Source organism: Erythrolamprus reginae, chromosome 3, assembly GCF_031021105.1.
Source record: "Erythrolamprus reginae isolate rEryReg1 chromosome 3, rEryReg1.hap1, whole genome shotgun sequence".
In the NCBI taxonomy this organism is placed as follows: domain Eukaryota; kingdom Metazoa; phylum Chordata; class Lepidosauria; order Squamata; family Dipsadidae; genus Erythrolamprus; species Erythrolamprus reginae.
In genome coordinates this window covers 189,285,593-189,308,646 of record NC_091952.1, presented here as the reverse complement: position 1 = coordinate 189,308,646, position 23,054 = coordinate 189,285,593, and the positions used below count along the sequence as shown (strand labels likewise).

General features: G+C 37.8%; 1 protein-coding gene across 1 annotated transcript in view; it reads left to right on the top strand.

Annotated features, from left to right (window-relative positions):
- Nucleotides 1–23,054, top strand: part of ZNF407 (zinc finger protein 407) — a 412,594-nt gene that overhangs the window by 230,694 nt on the left and 158,846 nt on the right. Inside the window, exons 5-6 of the mRNA XM_070747444.1 lie at nucleotides 10,640–10,806; nucleotides 18,222–18,305. Coding sequence (XP_070603545.1) covers nucleotides 10,640–10,806; nucleotides 18,222–18,305 — 251 coding nt within the window. The remainder of the gene's footprint in view (nucleotides 1–10,639; nucleotides 10,807–18,221; nucleotides 18,306–23,054) is intronic.

Here is a 23,054-nt window from a genome sequence, read left to right as displayed (position 1 = left end):
AGGGCAACGGGGGGAGGACACTTTTACTGTCTCCCAGCTCCAAGGAAGCCTTTGGAGCCTGGGGAGGGCAAAACACGAGTCTACTGGGCTGACCAGAAGTTGGGAAACAGGCTGTTTCCTCCAGAGGGCCTTCGGGGGGTGGGGGAAGCTGTTTTCTCCCTCCCCAGGCATTGAATTATGAGTGTGGGCACTTGCGCATGTGTAATAGTGCTCACACACATGCTCTTTTGGCCCCCGAGGAAAAAAACCTTCACCATCACTGGCCTAGGTAATCGACTTCATCCAAAGACCATTGGAGCTGTAGTGCCAACACCTTCTCAACAACCTTCCCTAAAAGGAAAAACTTATTAAAGTCCTCAGCACTGCCCTGCAAGGGCTCGTCTACTCCTCCCACTGCAAGGAGGGAGCGAGTCACCCTAAACAGAGCAGCTGGCTGAGATTCCACTGACGCAATCAAAGTGGAAAGATACAAAGATCTTGCCACCTTGATCGCCACAAGATAAGTCTTAATGTAAGAACTTAACTGTGTTCGGTCAGATCCAGATTTACTGGCCCTCCAATGCTTCTCTAGATGTCTCTTCTGGCATTTCATCCCCCTAAGTTCCTCGGTAAACCTAGGAGATCTCCTGGGTCTCCTGAAAACCACTTCTGCCCTGTTGCCAAGAAAACTACATAGACACGTCAGTGATATCACTAGGACTCAATTTCAGTGTTAGTTTTTACCTTTCCAATTCAGTTATCATCTGCCAGGTTTGCTTCCTGAGATGCTTAAGGTGACAACTCCTGACTACATTTTCTTACTAGCAAATACTCAATACTCTCCTTACAGTCACTCGCTGAAAAGGCTATAATATGTGGCTGTAACAAATATCACGTTTTTGATTTAAATTACGTGAAATCAGGGATGAGTTGAGCTGTTTGTCATATTGAAGTACAGTACATTTTAGTTAAATGTGAAATAGAGGAATGCTTAAAGAGTATTATTGTTTTAAAAAAACCATCCAGGTATAATTAACACAATTGCTTGGATATGATGAATGCCTGTAGGTGGATGTGAAGTTGTATATCTATATGTGAATGAATGGATTTAATTGGTAGATAAATTGCTAGAAGAGCCAAATCAATCAACTATGAAAGAGTGGGTAGTTGATTACATTAGCCTGCTGTTTTCAACCAGTGAATATGGGATGAGGAAGAAACAGGTACCTGTACAAATGTCAATTTACCCTAGCCTAATAGTCTGAAATAACATATCTATAACATAGTAGAAATGTCACAGTATCATTTTCTGTTGTTGGAAATACTCAAATAAGAACCGATGAAAATTTAGAATGTTTTTTTAGAGTAAAGTGCTTTATAATAAAGGATTAAAATCAAATTGATTTTGATTTATAGTTCAGGTCTTCATATTTTATAGTGTAGCTTTTTATTATATTATCCACATATATATTTGAACTGAAATAGAATTTGGAAGACTAAGGTTGGATTTTGAAGAGAGATACAAACTCCTTATGCCTTGTAAATTTTAGATTGCTTGTGAAGTAATGATATTGACTATCATCACGTCAAAGAAGTTTGCTTCCAATGTTGATATAGATGGGTAGCCACATCTTTGAAGTTTCACTCATATTTTGGACCAAGATAATAAAGCTAATGGGCCATTGAACTGTGGAATTTAAAAAAAATCCTATTCATAAGAAGATCAACTAAAAACTGGGAACTTGGAGAGAGCTTGATTCTCTGTAAGAAGTCTGTAGTATCACGATAACCATATCCCCAAACTATTAACATTTGTCTAATCTACCTACAATTCTAGAAAAGCGAATAACACAATCTAAAATTTTCTTTCTGGAAGAAGAAAGTGGTTAAGATTATTCTCTAATATATTATAAAAACCTTTGTATAAATTATTTTTGGGGGGAAATGTTACATATTATGAATTTTAGTGAGTCTTAAATCTTTTTTAAAAAAGTGATGCCAATGTAGATATGCTTAAGATGTTGAACTACGGAAGCCCATATTCAAATCCATATCTTGGAAATATACTAGATGACTATATTAATTCGCAGGGTTGCTATTGCTGAGATTAATTGAATATCCCCATGCATTGTATGTTTAAAGATTTGTGAACCCTTTTGAATGTTCAACATTTCTGGTTAAATAAGACCTGTTCTTTACTAAAACTCCTAAAACTTGATAAGGAGAATCTAATTAAATAAATGGACCCGATTAAATAAATAAATTATTAAATAAATGAATTAAATAACTACGAGTCTATGGAGAGGGTCGGCATACAAATCTAATAAATAAATAAATAAATAAATAAATAAATAAATAAATAATCCAATATCTAAGAGACTGCCACAAAGAAGAGAAGGACAACCTATTCTCCAAAGCATTTGAAGGTAGGACAAGAAGCAATGGATGAAAACTAATCAAGGTGGGAACCAACCTAGAACTAACAGAAATTTCCTGACAGTAAGAACAATTAATCAGTGGAACAATTTGCCTCCAAACGTTGTGGGTGCTTCTTCAACACTGGAGTTTTTACGAAGAGATTGGACAGTCATTTCTCTGAAGTTATATAAAGTTTGAGCAAGAAGTTGGACTAAAAGAACTCCAAGATCCCTTCAAACTCTGTCATTTTAATATTCTGAGTCAAAAACAAAATTGGCAGACTTTTAATTGCAATCACACTGATAGACCAGGTTCATAACTCAATTGTGAATTTTCATTTTTTTTAAATTTTTGATTAATACTTAATTTCTAAAAAGATTAGAAAGTTGTCCCGTAAAATTTATGATGACTGATCCTGTCATATCTTGGCACTCAAAGCCTATGGAAGACTGCACACATCAGTCTTGCAGAGCACATGTGGGCAATCTCCTATTCTCCTTCTCCAGATTGATTCCTAGGAACCAGTCTATTCTCATAATCAAATATGTGGCTGACCTTGGGAGGATAATGGGGGGAGATACTCCCTAGAAACAATTCAAACAGTAGAGGAGGCAGCCCCAGTGGCTTAACAGGAAAAAAAACCTTAGGAAGGACCAGTTGTAGTTGTCTAGCAGTTAAAAGTAACAATGGGAAGTTTGTTCCTTCAAGACTTGAAAGATTCTCTTAAAATAAAATAGAATTAACTCATATTGTGTTGCATGGGTGGGCTAACAACTCAATGTTTTACTAATTGATAAAATGTGTTACATATTTACTATCCACTGCATTATGGTAGGTAGTTTTATCTGCAAAACAATAATCCTTTATTCTCCTATATTAGACTTAGAATATTTGACGAAGAATCTAGCAGTGACAGTGTTGGGTTAGATGTCCATGGAGAACATAATCATTTATAGCACTAATCTGTTGCAGGACAATTGGGGGTCCTTGGCAAATCATTATATTTGGCTTAAACTATCTCACAACATTACTGAGCATTTTAAAAGTCATTCACAAATCCTGCAGTTTCATTTTGTTTATACACTAAGAAGTTAGTCTAATTTGCTTCAATATCTCACTATCATGTGGTGAATTACAGAGTCACTGTCAGTATTTACTCTGACTTTGCTGTTTTGTCATTTTAAAGAGAGTCTTTCAACCTTACTTGAACATTTTTATTATATGTGAATAATCGAGCACGCTTTGGGGTTCAGGAGGTGTAATACTGTTAAATGTGCATCTTGGAAGATCTGAAAAATGAAGGATTTATATTACCCTTCATAAAGTTGTATGACAGTCAAGAAAAACTGTTTGTTAAAAGATAGCATCTGTTTAACCTGCTTATTTATTTCTTGTAGTTGAAGGTTAGAATGATAATAAATATATAAGGAAATAAGTAGATAGGAAATGTAGCTTAGAAATAAGATCCTGTCATGCTTTTGAAATGTGAAATACATGAAGACCTGACAGATGTGATTTTTTATGATGCATTTGGAAGTATTTAGCTGTATATATCATTTGCTAGTGCCAACAATCAACAATAACTGATAAAGTAATTTGAAATGTTGAAGCAGTGTGTGTGCCTTCAGACACATGTGCGCACACACACGCATGCATATATCATTTTTATTTTTATCTTATATGTGGCTGTAAATACTTTTAGTGGTAAATTTAGTAATTGCTTAATGTAGCCATAACTGCAAACTTATACAGAAGAATTTTTTATTTAGACTGCCTTGTGCACTTTATGTGAAATACTTGCTAATGTTTTAAACAAGTAATGTTAATGTTTATCTGGAGAGTAGTATCAAACTGATTGTTTTAAGTAACACATTAAAAATAGATTAGTTTTCTGACTTTATGAAAAAAAGGCAAAAATATGACAAAACCCCAAATTATCATTTTTTCCCCAAGCCTGCAAAGCTTGACTTGTCATCTTCAAAGGCATTTGACTACCAGAATCATAGTAATTTGTGTGGTGATCTAGACCAGTGTTTCCCAACCTTGGCAACTTGAAGATATTGGGAGTTCAACTCCCAGAATTCCCCAACCAGCATTCGCTGGCTGGGGAATTCTGGGAGTTGAACTCCAAATATCTTCAAGTTGCCAAGGTTGGGAAACACTGATCTAGAGTGAGCAATTAGAGCCTTGATTAAGCTTTTGTTCACTCTTGGATGCATATCATGGCAAATCATCCTGGAACATTATGATGTAATATTTCCTCCATGCCTCTTATATATTGCAAACATATTTGACAAGAGTTTCAATCATAAATTAGCTTTCAAAATTAAGCAACAAAACCAACTATTCATTCAATCTTAATCTCTTCTTCTTTTACTATATATACACTCAAGTACTCTTCCCATTGTATTTGACCGTGTTTTATATTTCCCTGACATATCCATCACTCTCATATAGTAAAAAGTAAGCAGAACCATATTCTTATGCACTCACTTTTTCACTTTTTCCAATGAACATTAGATCCTTACAGTAGAAGGATTCTATTGTATTTTATCAACTGTATTTCTCCATTTATTTTTCCATTTTCAGTTACCATTCTTCCCAGGTATATGCATACATACATTTATATAGTTGCTCTTTTTTTTGCCCTTTTTCTATAACAATCAATTGTTCACTCCATTTTTTTCCTCATGAGCACACTGCTTGGGATTTGATTACATTTAATTGCAGATATGTGCTCTTAATTTTATCATGACATCAGTCAAGCTTTGGCTGCAAATCATTTAGATTTTAGTGAAAGCATTGCATTGTCTACTCACAAATGTACATATACTTTTATATTTCATGTATTACTTTTGCCATATCCAAAAATTACCTTCAATTCTATACTTGCAGAAAATAATTCAAACCAATTCACATGATCATATGATTTGTCACAATCATATTATAAATAGTGATGGGCGAACCAAACCCGCACAATTCAGGTCTGTACCGAATTTTGCGGTGTTCGGTATGCCGAACCGAACCTGAATTTTTTTAAAACTTCGGGCAAAGTTTGGGGTTGCGTTTGGCATTTGGAGCTTTGACGTCACCGGAAGGTTGTTAAGGACGCCAAGGTGATCACTTCCTGGATTCCATGGAATCCAGGAAGTGATCACCTTGGCGTCCTTAGCAACCTGCCGGTATACGTGATGTCAAAGCTCTGCCCCCGGAATCTCTTGGTGGGATTCCCCGTTCGGGTTTGGACGAATTTTGCATAAAGTTCGTCCGAACTTGCCGAACCCGAACACCGTTGGGTTCGCCCATCACTAATTATAAATAAACTGCATCCATGTCTTGGTATTTCTCCAGTTGGTTACTAGTAACTTTACCATTTATTACACTGCTTTTCTAAATTTCTGTTTCTTCAGCCTTGTCTTGGATAGTGATATTTATAGCATTTTTTTTTACTTCCACTTATTGGCATATCACTGCCATTCCAAAAAGACCTCTATAGCATTCCTTCCAGTAACCTCTTACCTCATTCAAAATAATAGCATTATCTTAAATACTGTTTCCTCTGCTGGGGGCTCTTCATGTATTCTTCACCCAGCTATCAAACAACCTTTTATTTCCCTCAAAAACCACAATTTCTTTCCTAGTATTTCATTCATTAATCCTTATTCTTTATCATTCATTCTTACATTCCAAATCACAATCTCCCATATGCATTGATCATCACCTAATGGGGCACTAGAGATTGCCACCCATCAGGGTGTTTAATTAATAGAAGACTTATCCACACAATCTGCTTTCTATGATGCAGTGTTGCTACAATAACTCTTTGCTGAAGGAAGGTCTTTGTAATGAAGCTTCCATTTTGTGTCCAGCCTACTATAACAGTCTGAAGTTAGACTGCGGGATTCCCCCATGAAAATAGTGTTTTCCATCTTATCTTGACACCAGACAATTGTCAGTGAATGAAGAAGATTGGCAAAATGCCTTGTGTAGGACTATCTTTTCCTATCTGGCCACTAATTTATACCTCCGGAGTCATCTGTTCTGGGACTGCCAAAGTGCCCACAAACCTCTTTTGTTTCTTCCTTTGTTTGTGAGGTTTGGTCAAGAGATTATTACCCTCATGGATAGTCAAGATCAATATTTCCATTTGTAAAAAAGCCGATCTTTGCCCAGTCCTTTTTTTCTATGAACAGATCATCAGCTGATTTAAGGCTTTGATAACAACTAGCTTATATTCCTGAATGTTATCTCGAATACCTCTCTGTTCCTGAACAATTAACAACCTGACGCAATGTGTAAACCTCTCCTACTTCTGGACAAAAAGTCAAAACCATCCCTAGGCATGATTTCTTCACTACTAAAATATCTGTGGGATTGAATACTATTTGTATTGGAGGTTCAACTGATTCCCCCTCCCCCCAAAAAGCAGAAGAAAATACCAATGCTAGGTTTTTTGTGTGCTGAACTGGCCATTAACATAGCCCCAAGTTTATTTATTTAATTTTATTTATTTATTTATTTTGTCCAATACACAATGAGGGTTTTAGTGTGTGTGTGTGTGTGTGTATATATATATATATATATATATACACACACACACACACACACACACACACATATATATATATACACACACACATATGTGAATGATGAGGCAGCAGCCATCTCGATCACCGGAACATAGAAACTTTAATAAAACCACTTAGCTTTCGTTAGCGTGCTGCTAACTTCGTCAGAGTTTTAAAATGCCGTGGGAGACAAACATCTTTATAAAGCATTACTCATTCTGCTCATTGCCCGTGTCACGGGGCCACACCCTTCCCTCCCCCCTGCGGTAAGCCTAATTGTGGGTTTAATCCTGCTGGCTAAAGAGAGATCTACCTCTTTTGCTCGTGTTTGTTGCCTTTTTCCCTCCCCAAGGGAGGGGGTGGAATTGTGAGGCTTAATCCTGCTGGCTGTAGGGAGACCTGCCGCTTTTACTCGTGTCTGTTGCCTTTTTCCCTCCCCAATTCCCTCCCCGGATATTCAGTTTACGGCGGAGGAGGAGGCCAATGGCAAACTGGCCTTTCTAGATGTACAGATTAACCGGAACCCGGATGGAAGCATCGACACGGAGGTGTACCGCAAGACCACCAGCACGGATCGCATGTTACACAACGAAAGCAACCACCCCAACGCACATAAAGTCAGCTGCATACGGACATTATTCAACAGGATAAATACCCATTGTAGTACACAGGCAGCCAAACAAAAAGAACGAGCGTATCTTTACCAAACTTGTATACGTCATGGTTACTCGAGGGATTTTATCCAACGATGCGTTACACCTAGACTCCGGCAGCCTACTGAAAGCACAAACGAAACATCAGCGTGGAGGGTACTCCCGTACATACAAGGGGTATCCGAAACAGCTGCACGCATACTGGCACCCCACGGGGTCAAAGTAGCGCATAGGCCGGATCAAACTTTGAGAAAATCAGTAATGCGCCCGAAGGAAACCCTAGTGAAGGAGGAGTCTTCCTCGGTAATTTACCGTATAAACTGCAGTAATTGTACACACCACTATGTGGGTGAAACAGCTAAAAGGTTGAGAACCCGTGTACATGAACACAAACTAGCGGTCCGGCGTCAGGAACAGCACTCCCAGATTTGGATACACATGGAGGAGCAAGGTCACGGCTTCGACTTCCAGGGAACTGAGATTCTGGCACGGGATGAAACCAAGGGAGGTCGCCTCCTAAAAGAAGCCTGGTTCTCGAATGAAAATTCTTTAAATAGACACATCGATATGCCATCGGCATACCAGGCTTTAAGGCACCAACAACGACTTAAAGGAGATGGGTCATTAAGATTGGACACAGCCCCCAGCAGAATTCCCCAGGCCAGACATAGAAACCAGCCAAATGAGGGTGGGATAACCCCCCACGAGAAACAAGGGAACATACTGGAGCAATACGGAGGTAGAGGTGGAGGAGCACAATTTAAGTCTAACATAGAGGACAAGGGGGGATTAGAACAGTGTAGACCTAGGACGAGGACATGGGTAAAAAAATTGCAAGAGCAGACATGTACCATTATAAAAAGTAACAACGACAATGGGGGGAAGAAAGGAATACCAAACACCTCCGAAGCATTGCCTCACAACTCCACCCCCTCCCTTGGGGAGGGAAAAAGGCAACAGACACGAGTAAAAGCGGCAGGTCTCCCTACAGCCAGCAGGATTAAGCCTCACAATTCCACCCCCTCCCTTGGGGAGGGAAAAAGGCAACAAACACGAGCAAAAGAGGTAGATCTCTCTTTAGCCAGCAGGATTAAACCCACAATTAGGCTTACCGCAGGGGGGAGGGAAGGGTGTGGCCCCGTGACACGGGCAATGAGCAGACTGAGTAATGCTTTATAAAGATGTTTGTCTCCCACGGCATTTTAAAACTCTGACGAAGTTAGCAGCACGCTAACGAAAGCTAAGTGGTTTTATTAAAGTTTCTATGTTCCGGTGATCGAGATGGCTGCTGCCTCATCATTCACGTATGTACCTGGAACTCGCATTTTTAGGACTATTCTTGACACACACATATATATATATACATATATACATACATACATACATACATACATACATACATACATACATACATAGTAAAATACATGATGAAGGTTATAGAGGAGATACTCATAGTAAAATATATCTAAGAAATAATAGAAAAGAAGGTATAGTAATAGAATATATCAATGAAAGAATAGAAGAGATATAGGAATAGAAGAAAGGTATAGGAGATATAGGAGAGAAATAGGACAGGGGACGGAAGGCACTCTAGTGCACTTGTACTCGCCCCTTACTGACCTCTTAGGAATCTGGATAGGTCAACCGTAGATAATCTAAGGGTAAAGTGTTGGGGGTTTGGGGATGACACTATGGAGTCCGGTAATGAGTTCCACCGACAACTCGGTTACTGAAGTCATATTTTTTACAGTCAAGTTTGGAGCGGTTAATATTAAGTTTAAATCTGTTGTGTGCTCTTGTGTTGTTGTGGTTGAAGCTGAAGCAGTCGCCGACAGGCAGGATGTTTCAGCATATGATCTTGTGGGCAATACTTAGATCTTGTTTAAGGCATCTTAGTTCTAAACTTTCTAGGCCCAGGATTGAAAGTCTAGTCTCATAGGGTATTCTATTTCGAGTGGAGGAGTGAAGGGCTCTTCTGGTGAAGTATCTTTGGACATTTTCAAGGGTGTTAATGTCTGAGATGCGATATGGGTTCCAAACAGATGAGATGTATTCAAGGATGGGTCTGGCAAAAGTTTTGTAAGCTCTGGTAAGTAGTATGAGATTGCCAGAGCAGAAGCTACGTAGGATTAGGTTTACAACTCTTGAAGCCTTCTTGGCTATATTGTTGCAGTGAGCTTTGGCACTTAAATCTTTTGTTATTAGTATACCAAGGTCTTTAACCGAGTGGGGATTATCTGTGATAATTTGATTATTCAGTTAGTATTTGGAGTTCAGATTCTTCTTCCCAATGTGTAGGACAGAGCATTTGCTAGTTGAGATTTGGAGTTGCCATGTGTGTTAGACCACTTAGTTTAATATGTTGTTTGTTTGCTTGCTTGCTTGCGTGCTTGCAAACAAACCACTAAAACCACTTCCAATTCAGCCTTTTGAGGTTGTTTTCAAGAAGGACCTGAATCTTTCAAAAAATGCAGCCATACCTTTTGCAATCCCCCTTAAGACTTATTGGGAGTAGGGGGAGAGCAGGGGGAGTGTTTTTTTCTGTTTACTATGGTTACTGGGTTATTACAAGTAGTATTTCACCTCCCCACTGCAGTAACAGCATACTGGCATGGAGCAGTGCGATTGTCTGAGTAGTTTAGTATGGATAGCTTTTCATTTAGCCTTTGCTCTGACAGCCCATGCTCGGATAAGTGGTGTAGGCCTGTACAGGTGAAATCTATTCTCACATTTGCCTCAGGGGTGAGTGGACTGTAACAGAATTTTTCAAACCCGTTGGGCCCAACCGCAAAGCAGAGAATAAATGGCTGAAGTGCCAAGTCTCGACAGAAAAATCAATGCCTGGTTATACAGACATGACAGACCAGGTCTGCAATTCTCTTCATGAAAGTCTGTGCATTTAGCACAGTTCGAGTTTAAAACATGCTCTCTCTCTCTTTTTTTTTTTTGGTCAGTTTGGGGGTGTTGCATGCATACGGTTAATTCTTCCTCCCCCCCTCTCGATTTTCTCCTTGTACACAGGAAATTTACCTGCCCCTTGTGCAATCGAAGTTTCACAGAGAAGTGGGCCATGAACAATCATATGAAACTTCACACAGGAGAGAAGCCCTATAAGTGCACATGGCCGACTTGCCATTATTCCTTCCTCACCGCATCAGCCATGAAAGATCACTATCGGACCCATACAGGTTTGGTTATGGTTTTTTTTTTCCTTCTTCCTTGAAATGGGTGGGGAAGAGACTATAGATGCCTGGTATTGGAAGTAAAAATAAAGCTGGTGTTCAAGATATGTCTTTTACTTTGGAACCATTAAGGCACAGTTGCAACTGTTTTGATATTCACTATCGGATTCTGCTCTGTAACATCTCTACAATTCCCCAATAATGGAAGTGTGAAGAGAAAGAAGATTCTAACTATTAAGTTCCCCAAGGTATATCTGTACATTTTAAAAGGCTGGAAATTTAAACACTAACATTTTACAGAACGACAATTCTTAGAATTCTTGGTCATAATTACTACTGACTTGAAAAATTGGGGACTAAAATTCAGCATTTCTAAAGAATACCATGTTGGGGGGGGGAGTTGTTGTTTTTTTTTTTAATTGCTAGTCTTAATTTTTAATTCAAGGTTGCATGCCTTGAAATCATTTTTTTTTTAAAAAAAATAGGTTTGCTTTCATTTTAAAAATATGCAAACCTATTTAGGTTTGCATGATATTTCGTTAGAAGAAAAAGCTACCTATGGTGTACATTATAATGCTAATATTAATGTAGTAATGCTGCTATTAGAATATATAAATATATTTTTGTGAATAAGGTCTATTTCATTTAAAAGCGCAAGATCCTGCATCTGGAAATGCAATTATTTCATCATGCAACTAAGTTGATTCAAAAGGCTGAGTTACATAATCATTATGTATGCTGTTGATGAGTGAAATCCAGCTTAGATACAATTATGTATCAAATTAAAAACAGAAAATATTGTCTAAACTGGTGGACCTTTTGGAACTAAGTAATAACAAATGCTGCTGGAAAATGATTACTTGTCCTGCATGTTAATTTTCATTGTATATTGGCTTTTACTGTAATGAGTAAAGCAGAGATATATGTTATATTTAAACAAATGAATAAATATATGTAGGACAGATTGCAGTAAGGAAAATGAGCTAAATCCTTCTATATGAACCAGCTGCAAGTGAAATATTATTCATTATTTGATTCCAGCTGCTTCCAAGAATGCTGAGGCTGCATTCATTTTAAAGCAATATGGTTAAAGTTTAAATTAATGCCTTAATAAAAATCAGATTAATATAACAAAAGATGCGCAGTTTACTACAGCAGGAAAAAATATAATAGCTGTACCTTTGCTTTAAACTTACTAGAACGAAGATTCCAATGAAGATCTTCAAAGTCTTTTAACCCAAAATAATATTAGCCACATAAATATTTCTAATTTAGCCTAGTTCTTTAAGAAAAATATTCAGAATTGTGCTGTAATACAGTGATAAGGAAATCACAGAAAGGCACCTGAGATTTCAGCAGTAACATGTCGAAACTATAAGATAGGAGACAAATGATGTTAAAATCAAAATTCTCTAGGCATATTGTGAGAAGATGAAACAGTGTTTCATTAAATTAAAAAAAAAAACCTGAAAAGATTTTACAATTTTCTGAAAATGAAATGAGTTGTTGTTAGAAATTACAGGTTAAAAGTTCTCTCAAGGCAGTTTGTAGGGGAGCCTGGGCCTCCTTAGCTTCCTTGACAAGGGTGTTGACGATTTAAGGTCTCCAGCCTGCCCTGAGAGATCACTTATATCGAACAGCAGATGAAAAGCCAGTGCAGATGTAATTTATCGTCGGCGTTTCCTTCTAAAGAATAATTGTGGAGACTTGGTTAGATCAATAATATGGATTTTTGTTGTTAGGTCTTGTAGTCTGCACCATAATGAGAGATAGGGGACAGTGGCTGTTTTCTAATGGAAAATAAAGGATTGGTTTCCGTGTCTTTCTACATTTGAATGCAAAGTGGCACACTTGAAACTAATTCAAGTTGTTAAGAAAAGAACCATTTTCTATTACATTCCTGATATCATATAAACATGGCATGTTAGATCAGCTCCCTGTACCCCAAGTGATATATTGCTCCTTGGATCCATCTCAAAGTCTAAAGGTTGTAATTTCTGGAAGAAGAATGAATGTTTGTTAATGTATGGTTAAAGACTGAAAATCACATTCAGTATCCTTTGACATACATAACTGCAGGTAGGATTACATCTAATAATTGCTAGCCTTATATATAAACTATGTGCAAACTTTCAGTAGCATCCAAACAAAACTAACTCTGAAGCACAAAAGAAATAATGGAAGATAAAATAAAATAACTATGTAAATGTAAAATAATAAATAAAATAAAATAACAAATGTAAAATAATGCACTCGGAGAAAAGGAATCCTCAATCTGAGTATTGCATTGGCAGTTCTGTGTTAGCAAAAACTTCAGAAGAGAAGGATTAGGGGTAGTGATTTCTGACAGTCTCAAAATGGGTGAGCAGTGTGGTCCGGCAGTAGGAAAAGCAAGTAGGATGCTTGGCTGCAAAGCTAGAGGTATAACAAGCAGGAAGAGGGAGATTGTGATCCCCTTATATAGAGTACTGGTGAGACCACATTTGGAATACTGTGTTCAGTTCTGGAGACCTCACCTACAAAAAGATATTGACAAAATTGAACGGGTCCAAAGACGGGCTACAAGAATGGTGGAAGGTCTTAAGCATAAAACGTATCAGGAAAGACTTAATGAACTCAATCTGTATAGTCTGGAGAACAGAAGGAAAAGGGGGGACATGATCAAAACATTTAAATATGTTAAAGGGTTAAATAAGGTTCAGGAGGGAAGTGTTTTTAATAGGAAAGTGAACACAAGAAAAAGGGGACACAATCTGAAGTTAGTTGGGGGAAAGATCAAAAGCAACGTGAGAAAATATTATTTCACTGAAAGAGTAGTAGAACAAACTTCCAGCAGACGTGGTTGGTAAATCCACAGTAACTGAATTTAAACATGCCTGGGATAAACATATATCCATCCTAAGATAAAATACAGGAAATAGTATAAGGGCAGACTAGATGGACCATGAGGTCTTTTTCTGCCGTCAGTCTTCTATTCACAAATTTATTTATATCCTCAGGGTGAACAATAGAAAAAATAATAAATGCCATCACATTTTTTTGAAATTGTTGGAAACCCAGTAGAATTCTTTCTTCCTCTCAGTCAAGAAAATTCTGCTGGCATCTCCTTTGAATTAAACTATAGAATGTCTGGGATATAAAGAACGTAGATAGGTGGCATACTAAGTATAGTTTTGTTTGGATTCCTAATAGTATATTAAATATGTTTTGTTCATTCACAACTGGTAGTAGAGAACCAAGATAAACTTCCATGTGTCTTTGCTTATTAAAGGAAGAAAATGCTACTTCACTTAGACTTTCTCAACCTGAAAAGAAAAGAAAAGACATCCTTGTATAACTGAATTGCAGTGTATGTCTTAATTGGAGTTATTGCTTAGATAATTCATAGGATTTGTGTTTCTATCTGAATAATACTAAATTATATACTTACATTTGTGTTTCCCCCTTCCTTTTGATTTGGTATTATGAGGAACTCAAGTGCCAGCAGAAAACAAAATTGTAGGGGGGAAAATAGAGGAATAATAGGCATTTCCCAAGGATTTTGTTTCCTGGAGGATCGTTTGACTTTTACTCCAATATTAATAAATTGAAAATCAACTTGCTTGTAGTTACAGTTTCTGGAAATAAAAGTTTCCGTTTTCAATCTTCTTATTTGTGTATTTTGTGTTTGTTTAGATAGAGACTAGCCTTTTCTTTTTAACTAGCATTACAAATAATATCTGCCCTGCCCAGGTGAGCCAAATTGCAGCACATTCATAGAATAGAACAGAATAGAATTCTTTATTGGCCAAGTGTGATAGGAAACACAAGGGTGCATTGTCTTGGTGCATAGGCTCTCAGTGCTCTTACATAAAAGAAAAGAGACGTTCACCAGGAATCATGAGATACAACACTTAATGATAGTCATACTCATAGGGTATAAATAAGCAATCAAATCACATTAGAAAACAGTCAATATCAATATCAATAGTAAGGATACAAGCAACAAAGTTATAGTCATGCAGTCATAAGTGGGAGGAAATGGGTGATAGGAGCAATGAGAATATTAATAGTAGTGCAGGCCTAGTAAATAGTTTGACACTGTTGAGGAAACTATTCATTTAGCAGGGTGTTCAGGGGAAAAAACTGTTCTTGTTTCTAGTTAGTGGAAAATATTTATAAGGATGTGATGCCAAACAACCAGCTCTGACCTGTATGCACTGGAGAGGACAATTGTCTTAAAAAACTGTGTATCTAGAATGATTTGTTCATCTGTTTTATTTTCTTATGTATGTAAATTGACAAGTATTTTGCTCACTAAAGTTCTGTTCTTTCTGTTATCAACAAAGCTTTCTTGAATGGTTAGTTTTTCCAAGTTCCCCCATCCCTTTGCAACCTGTTAATGCTACTGAGATGCAACAGGGACCGAAGAGAAGACATCGGGCTTCATGACAGAAAGGCTTGGTGGGGGTGGGGGGGGGAAACATAAAGAAATAGCAAATCTGAGAGCCCCCCTGAATCAAACAGATGCCCATCTAATATAGCATTTATAGTTCATGTACTGGACCGCCAGTAACCCTCAAGAATCTCATGAACAAGACACAAAGACAGCATTTCTCCACCATTGTGGTGGTCCCGGCAACTGATTATTCAGACACAAACTATTTCACAGCCTCGCTGATAGCTACAAGGAATATACCCTTTGATGTATTTAGCCTTCAAAGCAGAGTGGGAAGTCACAGCATTTAGCAGTCTAGGAATTGGGACCGACTTAAAGATAGAGGGCTTAAATAAAAAACTGCAAAGTATGTTCACATACAAAATTAGTAGAAAGATTAAATGTGTTTGGGGACAAGATTTTAGAAGCAATAGAACTGGACAAGATGGGCAGCTTGGCCTGAGGGATGGGAAGGCTAAAGTTTTGGTGAAAAGATGGTCATCCTTAACTGACAGTGTCTTTCAAGCCAGTATTAACTGCCATGCCTCTAAGTCTTGAAGATAAGGGACCGCCTTCTAATGCATGAATCCCAGCGACCAGTTAGGTCCCACACAGTGGATCTTCTCCGGGTCCCGTCAACTAAGCAATGTCGCCTGGCGGGACCCAGGGGAAGAGCCTTATCTGTGGCGGCCCCAGCCCTCTGGAACCAACTCCCCCCAGAGATTAGAACGGCCCCCACCCTCCTTGCCTTTCGTAAACAACTTAAAACCCACCTCTGCCACCAGGCATGGGGGAATTGAGATCCTCTTTCCCCCTAGGCCTTTACAATTCTATGCATGGTATGTATGTATGTATGTTTGGTTTTTATATTAATTGATTTTTAATCATCAATACCAAATTACTATTGTACACTGTTTTATTGTCGCTGTTAGCCGCCCCGAGTCTCTGGAGAGGGGCGGCATACAAATCCAATAAATAAATAAATAAATAAATAATAAATATCAGCGAATGAAAATGGCAACATACAATATATACATGCATACATATATATATATACATACATATACATACATACATACATACATATATATGTCACATGTTTTTTTGCTGAATTTGAAAATTAAGGGAGACTAGGATAGATCTATTTTGGACTTATTTTGGCCTCATCAACCCACTGGGACTTGAACCTGCAACCTTTGCCTTGTAAGGCAGAGAATTATCCTCTAGGCTACAGTATCCAATCCCATCAGCTCTGCACCAGGGAAAGGTTACATATTTTTGTGTCAAATCACCCGGGTGTATTGGAGGAACATCACAGCTCCTTATTTGCCTCTCGGCCCAACCCAGGACCATTTCCAAGGCAGTTAATTTTATTGATAGCCGACAATTCTATTTGTATGTGTCACATGTTTTTTTGCTGAATTTGAAAATTAAGGGAGACTAGGATAGATCTATTTCGGCCTTATTTGGGCCTCATCAACTAGCCATACCCACTGGGACTTGAACCTGCAACCTTTGCCTTGAAGGCAGAGAATTATCCTCTAGGCTACAATATCCAATCCCTTCATATATATATGCTTAACGGGCTGTAGAGCAGTGTTTCCCAACCTTGGCAACTTGAAGATATCTGGATTTCAACTCCCAGAATTCCCTAGCCAGCATTCGCTGGCTGGGGAATTCTGGGAGTTGAAGGCCAAATATCTTCAAGTTGCCAAGGTTGGGAAACACTGCTGTAGAGAATGTACCTTCATAAGGAACATGAAAGCAGATGTCTATTTAAAAAAAAACAACAATAGGAATTTGGAAACAAGCCTCTTAATTCCCATGCCATAAATCCTCCTTGCCTGTATAAAAGCAATTCTGCCATTTATTTGAAATACTTTCCCAGTTCCTTTAATTCTCTTCCATTGGTGCATGGGTGGGAGGGTAAAATTTGTTTCCAAATGAGCCAAATGACTCATTTGTGTGTTAACGCTGTTTAAAGCTGTTTTATAATTTCACTGGCTCTCTCCAAGGTTAGCATTATTATTCTATAATACCATTCTTCGTTGGCCATGTGGGATGAATATGCTTCACATGCCTGGGCTTTACTGACTAAAAATGCTACTGCGGAATGATATACTGCATTTATAAGCTGCGAAAGGCAAAATTTTATCTGGAATAAAAATACTTTATAAGTGCACATTTACACACTTTTAACAAGTAGCAACCTTGCCAAAACTATCTTTTAATGGCTTAAAATAAAGACAAATCTTTAATATGAATAATGTAAGTACTATTTCAATTTCTGAAGTAATCCCTAGACTTGTTTTTTTTTCTTTATTATGAAAGTTTTAGAATCATAAGCAGCACTTAGCTGCCATTGGTACAGAATAATGTAAGCCTTTATTGTTGCCTATTTTCTTTTCAGGAAATAATTTAATTTGTATAAATTACTGGGAGGTTTTTGAAAAAAGAATGCGATTAAGTCAATTAAAATTTGTTCAACTTATTTCTTTTGTAAAGCCACACACACACACACACACAGAGAGAGAGAGAGAGAGAGAGAGAGAGAGTGTGTGTATTTTTATTTAAGGAGATATGGCACACACAATCTCACTCACACATATGCCCAATAACTATATATTAACATTTCTAGGCAGCCTTTCCAAAGCACAGAAAGGCCAGATGTATGGGAATTGTAAAAAATCAGGATATGCATAAAAACTGTTCAAGTGCATAAAGCAGCCCCATCTGGAAGACATCTAACAGAAATGAAGTTGTACAAAACCATTCCATTGATAATAAAGCTAATTTTTATGGGTCTGACAAGTATGTAATTATGTTCAGTGGTGCTTTTCAGATTTTATCACAGTCAATAAACCGCAGTGGTAATTTCATTCCCATTTGACATATTTACATGGAAACATTTGATTGGAGGAATTAGTAACCCTGAAAGCCTTGATAGATATGTTTTAATGATCTGTGACCTCTGCAGTCCCTCATCTGTTTATTATTGCAACAGGCGAGAAGTCATTCCTGTGTGACCTTTGTGGCTTTGCTGGTGGGACACGTCATGCCCTCACCAAACATCGGAGGCAGCACACAGGTCAGTTAATTTTTTTTATCCTTCAGTATGTTTTCTGCTTGCAAAGAACTGTCATCTAGGATGCAGAATAAAAGAAATCATATAGCACTTTACAATCCAAGGGGTGTATCCTTTGACTGCTCATTTTGTCTTTACAAATTGATATGCTCAGGGTCTATATTGAATGGGTTTTTAAAGGAACTTGCTCTTTTTCCTTAAGATAATGAGGTATCTTAAAGCAGGTGTCTGTAATTCATGACCTGCCTATTAGGAATTTGAGGCACTTAGGTGGAACATTTTCTCCTGAGTCATTCTTTCAAGGCACATAGGATACCAGGTGTTGTGGTTAGCTCTGGCCCAGCTCCTGCCCCAAGGACTGTGGATGTGGGGGAGACATCCACATGCTGCAGGCCTAGTTTGCCCCCCCCCCCATGGAATCTGAAGATGAAGGCTCCTCTGATCAAGAAGACATGAGTGACAGGGAGGAGGAGAGTGTGGCAGACAGCTCAGAAGGAGATCAATTATCTAGCTCCTCCTTGGATTCAGAACAAGAGTTAATGATACAGCCACGCATGCAGAGAGCGATGCATAGGCAACAACAACTGAGAGATTATTATCAAAGAAAATGAGGCCACCTATGGTTGGGTGGGGCTGTGGTAATTAGTGAGGCTGCTATAAAGAGCAGCCTGTAGGTTTGGCCATTGTGGAGGATTATCTTATCGTTGTGTTTCATGACTGCTTTACTGACATGTTGTGTGCTGATTTTTCCCTGCTTGGAAACTAAACCAGAGCAAAGTGTGTTTCATCTGTGAAAGAAGGACTGTGAATTGCCTCACAGCTGCAAGCTAAGTATCACAGGACTGATAAGGGACTTGTATAAATTACCAGTTTGTTTGGAGATGAGTGCTCTTTGCTATACCAAAAGAGGGCTTAGTTTAAGTGAATTTTCATTATAAAGAACATTGTTTTGAATTTTCAAACGTGTGTGTGTCTGAAATTTGTACCTGTGAATTTTTGGGAGGATTCTACCAGAGAGCCCGACAGAACACCAGGTATGTTGTGTAGAATATCCAGTGGCATGTATTTGACTAAAGCCATAAAAACACTAAAATTCAGTTAATGTGTTCTGAGAGTGGCTTCTAAACTAGAGGACTGGAGTAGTCCCATATGTAACACCATTTTTTCAAAAAAGGATTCCAGGAAGTTACAGCTAGTTATTTTAACTTCTTACTGAATAAATTGGTAGAAAGATGGAATTGTTGTTAAAGATAGAAGTGCCAAGTATGTAGAAGGACAGATATTGCTGAATCAGCATGGCTTCTGTAGAGAGAAGTTTTGCCTCAGTAATCTTTTATAGATCTTTTGGAATGTCAGCAAGCCGCTATGTAAGGCTGATTTGGTTGACATTGTTTTCTTGGACTGTTTTTAAACAAACAAACAAAAAAAACCCCTCATCTTGACAAAGACCTGCACCAGAGATATTTGAGCCACATCTGAAATAATGAGAGAAAATGATGAAATCTTTTATGAACCAATAACTGGTTAAATGATAGAAAGCAGAGAGGAGAAACAAAAGAATTGTTTTCACAAAAGGAGAGTATAAACCAGTACTATACTTAAAGTTATTCTTAAATTATTAGGAAGAACAGTGATGGATTTACTTTGTTTGCAACATCAATTTATCTTAGGAAGGAAAACCAAAAAGGAAAGTGGTGAAGAGCCCTTGAAGGATCTCTGAAACTGGAGAAATAGAAAGAAAATGGTATTCAGTAGAAGCAACTGTAAAATTGCTTATGAAGGCAAAATATCCTCTCTTCACTTATATACTGATTGGGTTTCAGTAGATGCAATTGACCAAAAATGATGCTGGATTGTGATAAAACAGTTGACTTGGTTGAAAAGAAGTCAGCTTCAGGGGCGAATTTTTGAAAAGAAGAATAATTTTAAAAATCCACTCAATTTGCTAAAGAATTTATAAAATTATAGTTACTGCACATCAATGAAATTCTGTGAACGTTTTTGATCATTCCTCCCAAAAAAGGTAGTGCAAAGTTGGAAAGGAAACAGTCAAGAAGCTAGAGGAAATCTTCTGTTAAAAAATTATTATTATTATTATTGTTATTATTATTATTATTAATAATAATAATAATAATAATAATAATAATAATAATAATAATAGTTAGATTTGTATGCCGCAGACTCGGGGCGGCTCACAGCAATGACAAAAACAATATACATTGACAAATCTAATAATTCAAAATCTAAAATAACACTTGTACATTTAAAATCTAAAAGCAAGGAACCCCAATATAAAAAACATACATACAGTCATATCATGCACTAAAACTACATAGGCAGGGGGAGATGTCTCAGTTCCCCCACGCTTGACGACAGAGGTAGGTTTTAAGGAGTTTACAAAAGGCAAGGAGGGTAGGGGCAGTTCTAATTTCTGGAGGGAGCTGATTCCAGAGGGTCGGGGCCGCCACAGAGAAGGCTCTTCCCCTGGGTCCCTCCAGACGACATTGTTTAGTTGACGGGACCCGGAGAAGACCAACTCTGTGGGACCTGACCCGTCACTGGGATTCGTGCGGCAGAAGGCGGTCTTGCAGATTTCCTGGTCCGGTGCCATGAAGGGCTTTATAGGTCATAACCAACACTTTGAATTGTGACCGGAAACTGATCGGCAACCAATGCAGACTGCGGAGTGTTGGAGTAACATGGGCATATTTGGAAAAGCCCATGATTGCTCTCGCAACTGCATTCTACAATCTTTATGGTATTTTATCTTAGAAAAAACATACTAGGATGTATAAAATATTGTCTTGCATTAAAAATAAATAAATGGACTTTTCATGATACTAGAATCTTGGATCACGGGGCAAGATAAGAACAACAGTCACATAAAGGGAAGAAGACTTTAGTTCTCTGACTTATAGACTTTTTAGAACATGAGTACTGTTCAAACAAGTATTATAAAAATTATAACCATGGAAGTTCACATTATGAGTTAGTTGTTTATCTTATTGAGGGTTTCAAATTTTCCCATCAACCTTGGGAAGTCAATTACAAAGTGGAATCCTGTTTCAGCTTCATGCTTAATGCTTATACAGGTAGTCCTCATCTCATGATAGAAAGAGACCCATACATCATTAAAAGCATGGACAGGTAGTGTAAATTCTAGCAAACAGATATTTAGGCAGATTGAAATTGCAGACAGGTAGTCCTCGAGTTAGGATCACAAATGAGCCCAAAATTTATGTTGCTAAGTGAGAAATTTGTTAAGTGAGTCTTGCCCCATTTTATGATTTTTCTTGCCACATTTAATAAGTGAATCACTGCAGTTACTAAATTAGAATAGAATAGAATTTTATTGGCCAAGTGTGATTGGACACACAAGGAATTTGTCTTGGTGCATATGCTCTCAACGTACATAAAATAAAATATACATTTGTCAAGAATCATGTGGTACAACACTTAATGATTGTCATAGGGGTGAAATAAGCAATGAAGAAGCAATATTAATAAAAATCTTAGGATATACGCAACAAGTTATAGTCATATGGCTGTTAAATGAATCTGATTTCCCCATTGACTTTGCTTGTCAGAAGTTGCAAAAGGGGATTGCGTGAACCCAATTTCCACTGCAACCGTCATAAATGTGAGTCAGTTGTCAAGCATCCAGATGTAAATCATGCGACTAATGGGATGCTTCAACATGTGTCGTGAGTGCAACAAATGGCCATGAATCTTTTTTTTCCAGTGCTGTTGTATCTCTGAAACTGTTGTAACTTTGACACACGTCACTAAGTGAAATGTTTTAAGTCAAGGACTACCTGTACTCTGAATAGTGAAAATGGGCTTCAATTGTAATAACATCCCATAATTTACAGTTAACATTTTTTTGCATCTGCCCATTTATTTGCTCAATAATGGAGTCCTTGTTTGTTACTGCAAGGAATTGCAATACTGTATATGTATGAATGCAGTATTTTCCTTCTTTAAGCACACTATTTAGATAGCTGGTAAGCGTAGCAGCAGCCTGGTTTGTCAAGTTAGATCTTGTTCACATCACTTGAGAAGAGGCATAAAGGTTTGAATTTAGCCCTTTGATTAATGTCGTGTTTAAGATGACTTGCAAATTCAACCAGTGATGCTATGATTATCATGTACTTCTTATTCACAGTAATTGCAGTATTCCAGTAATGGACATGCATGTCTGAATCAGTGTACACCCATACCATGTATCCAGGTGCGGATTGCCATTTACTGCCGCTACTGGTGTGCTGCGTGCAGCTTCAGTTCTCTTGCCTGCACGCACGTATGTCCCAGCATGTTTTGCTTCTGTGCATGCGCAGGAAGCAAAAATGCACTGAAATCTTGCAAGGGGATGCAAGCGTATGTGAAATGTCAGTGATTTTTTTTACTTCCACACATGCGCAGAAGCAAAAAAAAATCGAAATCTCATGTGCATGCGCGTCCTCTCAAAACATTTTGCTTCTGTGCATGCGTACAAAGCAAAAATGTCCAGGGATGCATTTACGCACTCACAAGAGAAGTGAAGGTGCGTGCTCAGTGCACCGTGCGTTACCAATGCGCTGTCCTTTACCATTTTAAAAATATATATATTAATGGGCTTTTAATTATTTCTAACATCAGACTACTATTGTACACTGCTTTATTTTTGCTGTTAGCCGCCCCGAGTCTCCGGAGAGGGGCGGCATACAAATAAAATAAAATAAAATAAAATAAAATAAAATAAAAATAAATAAA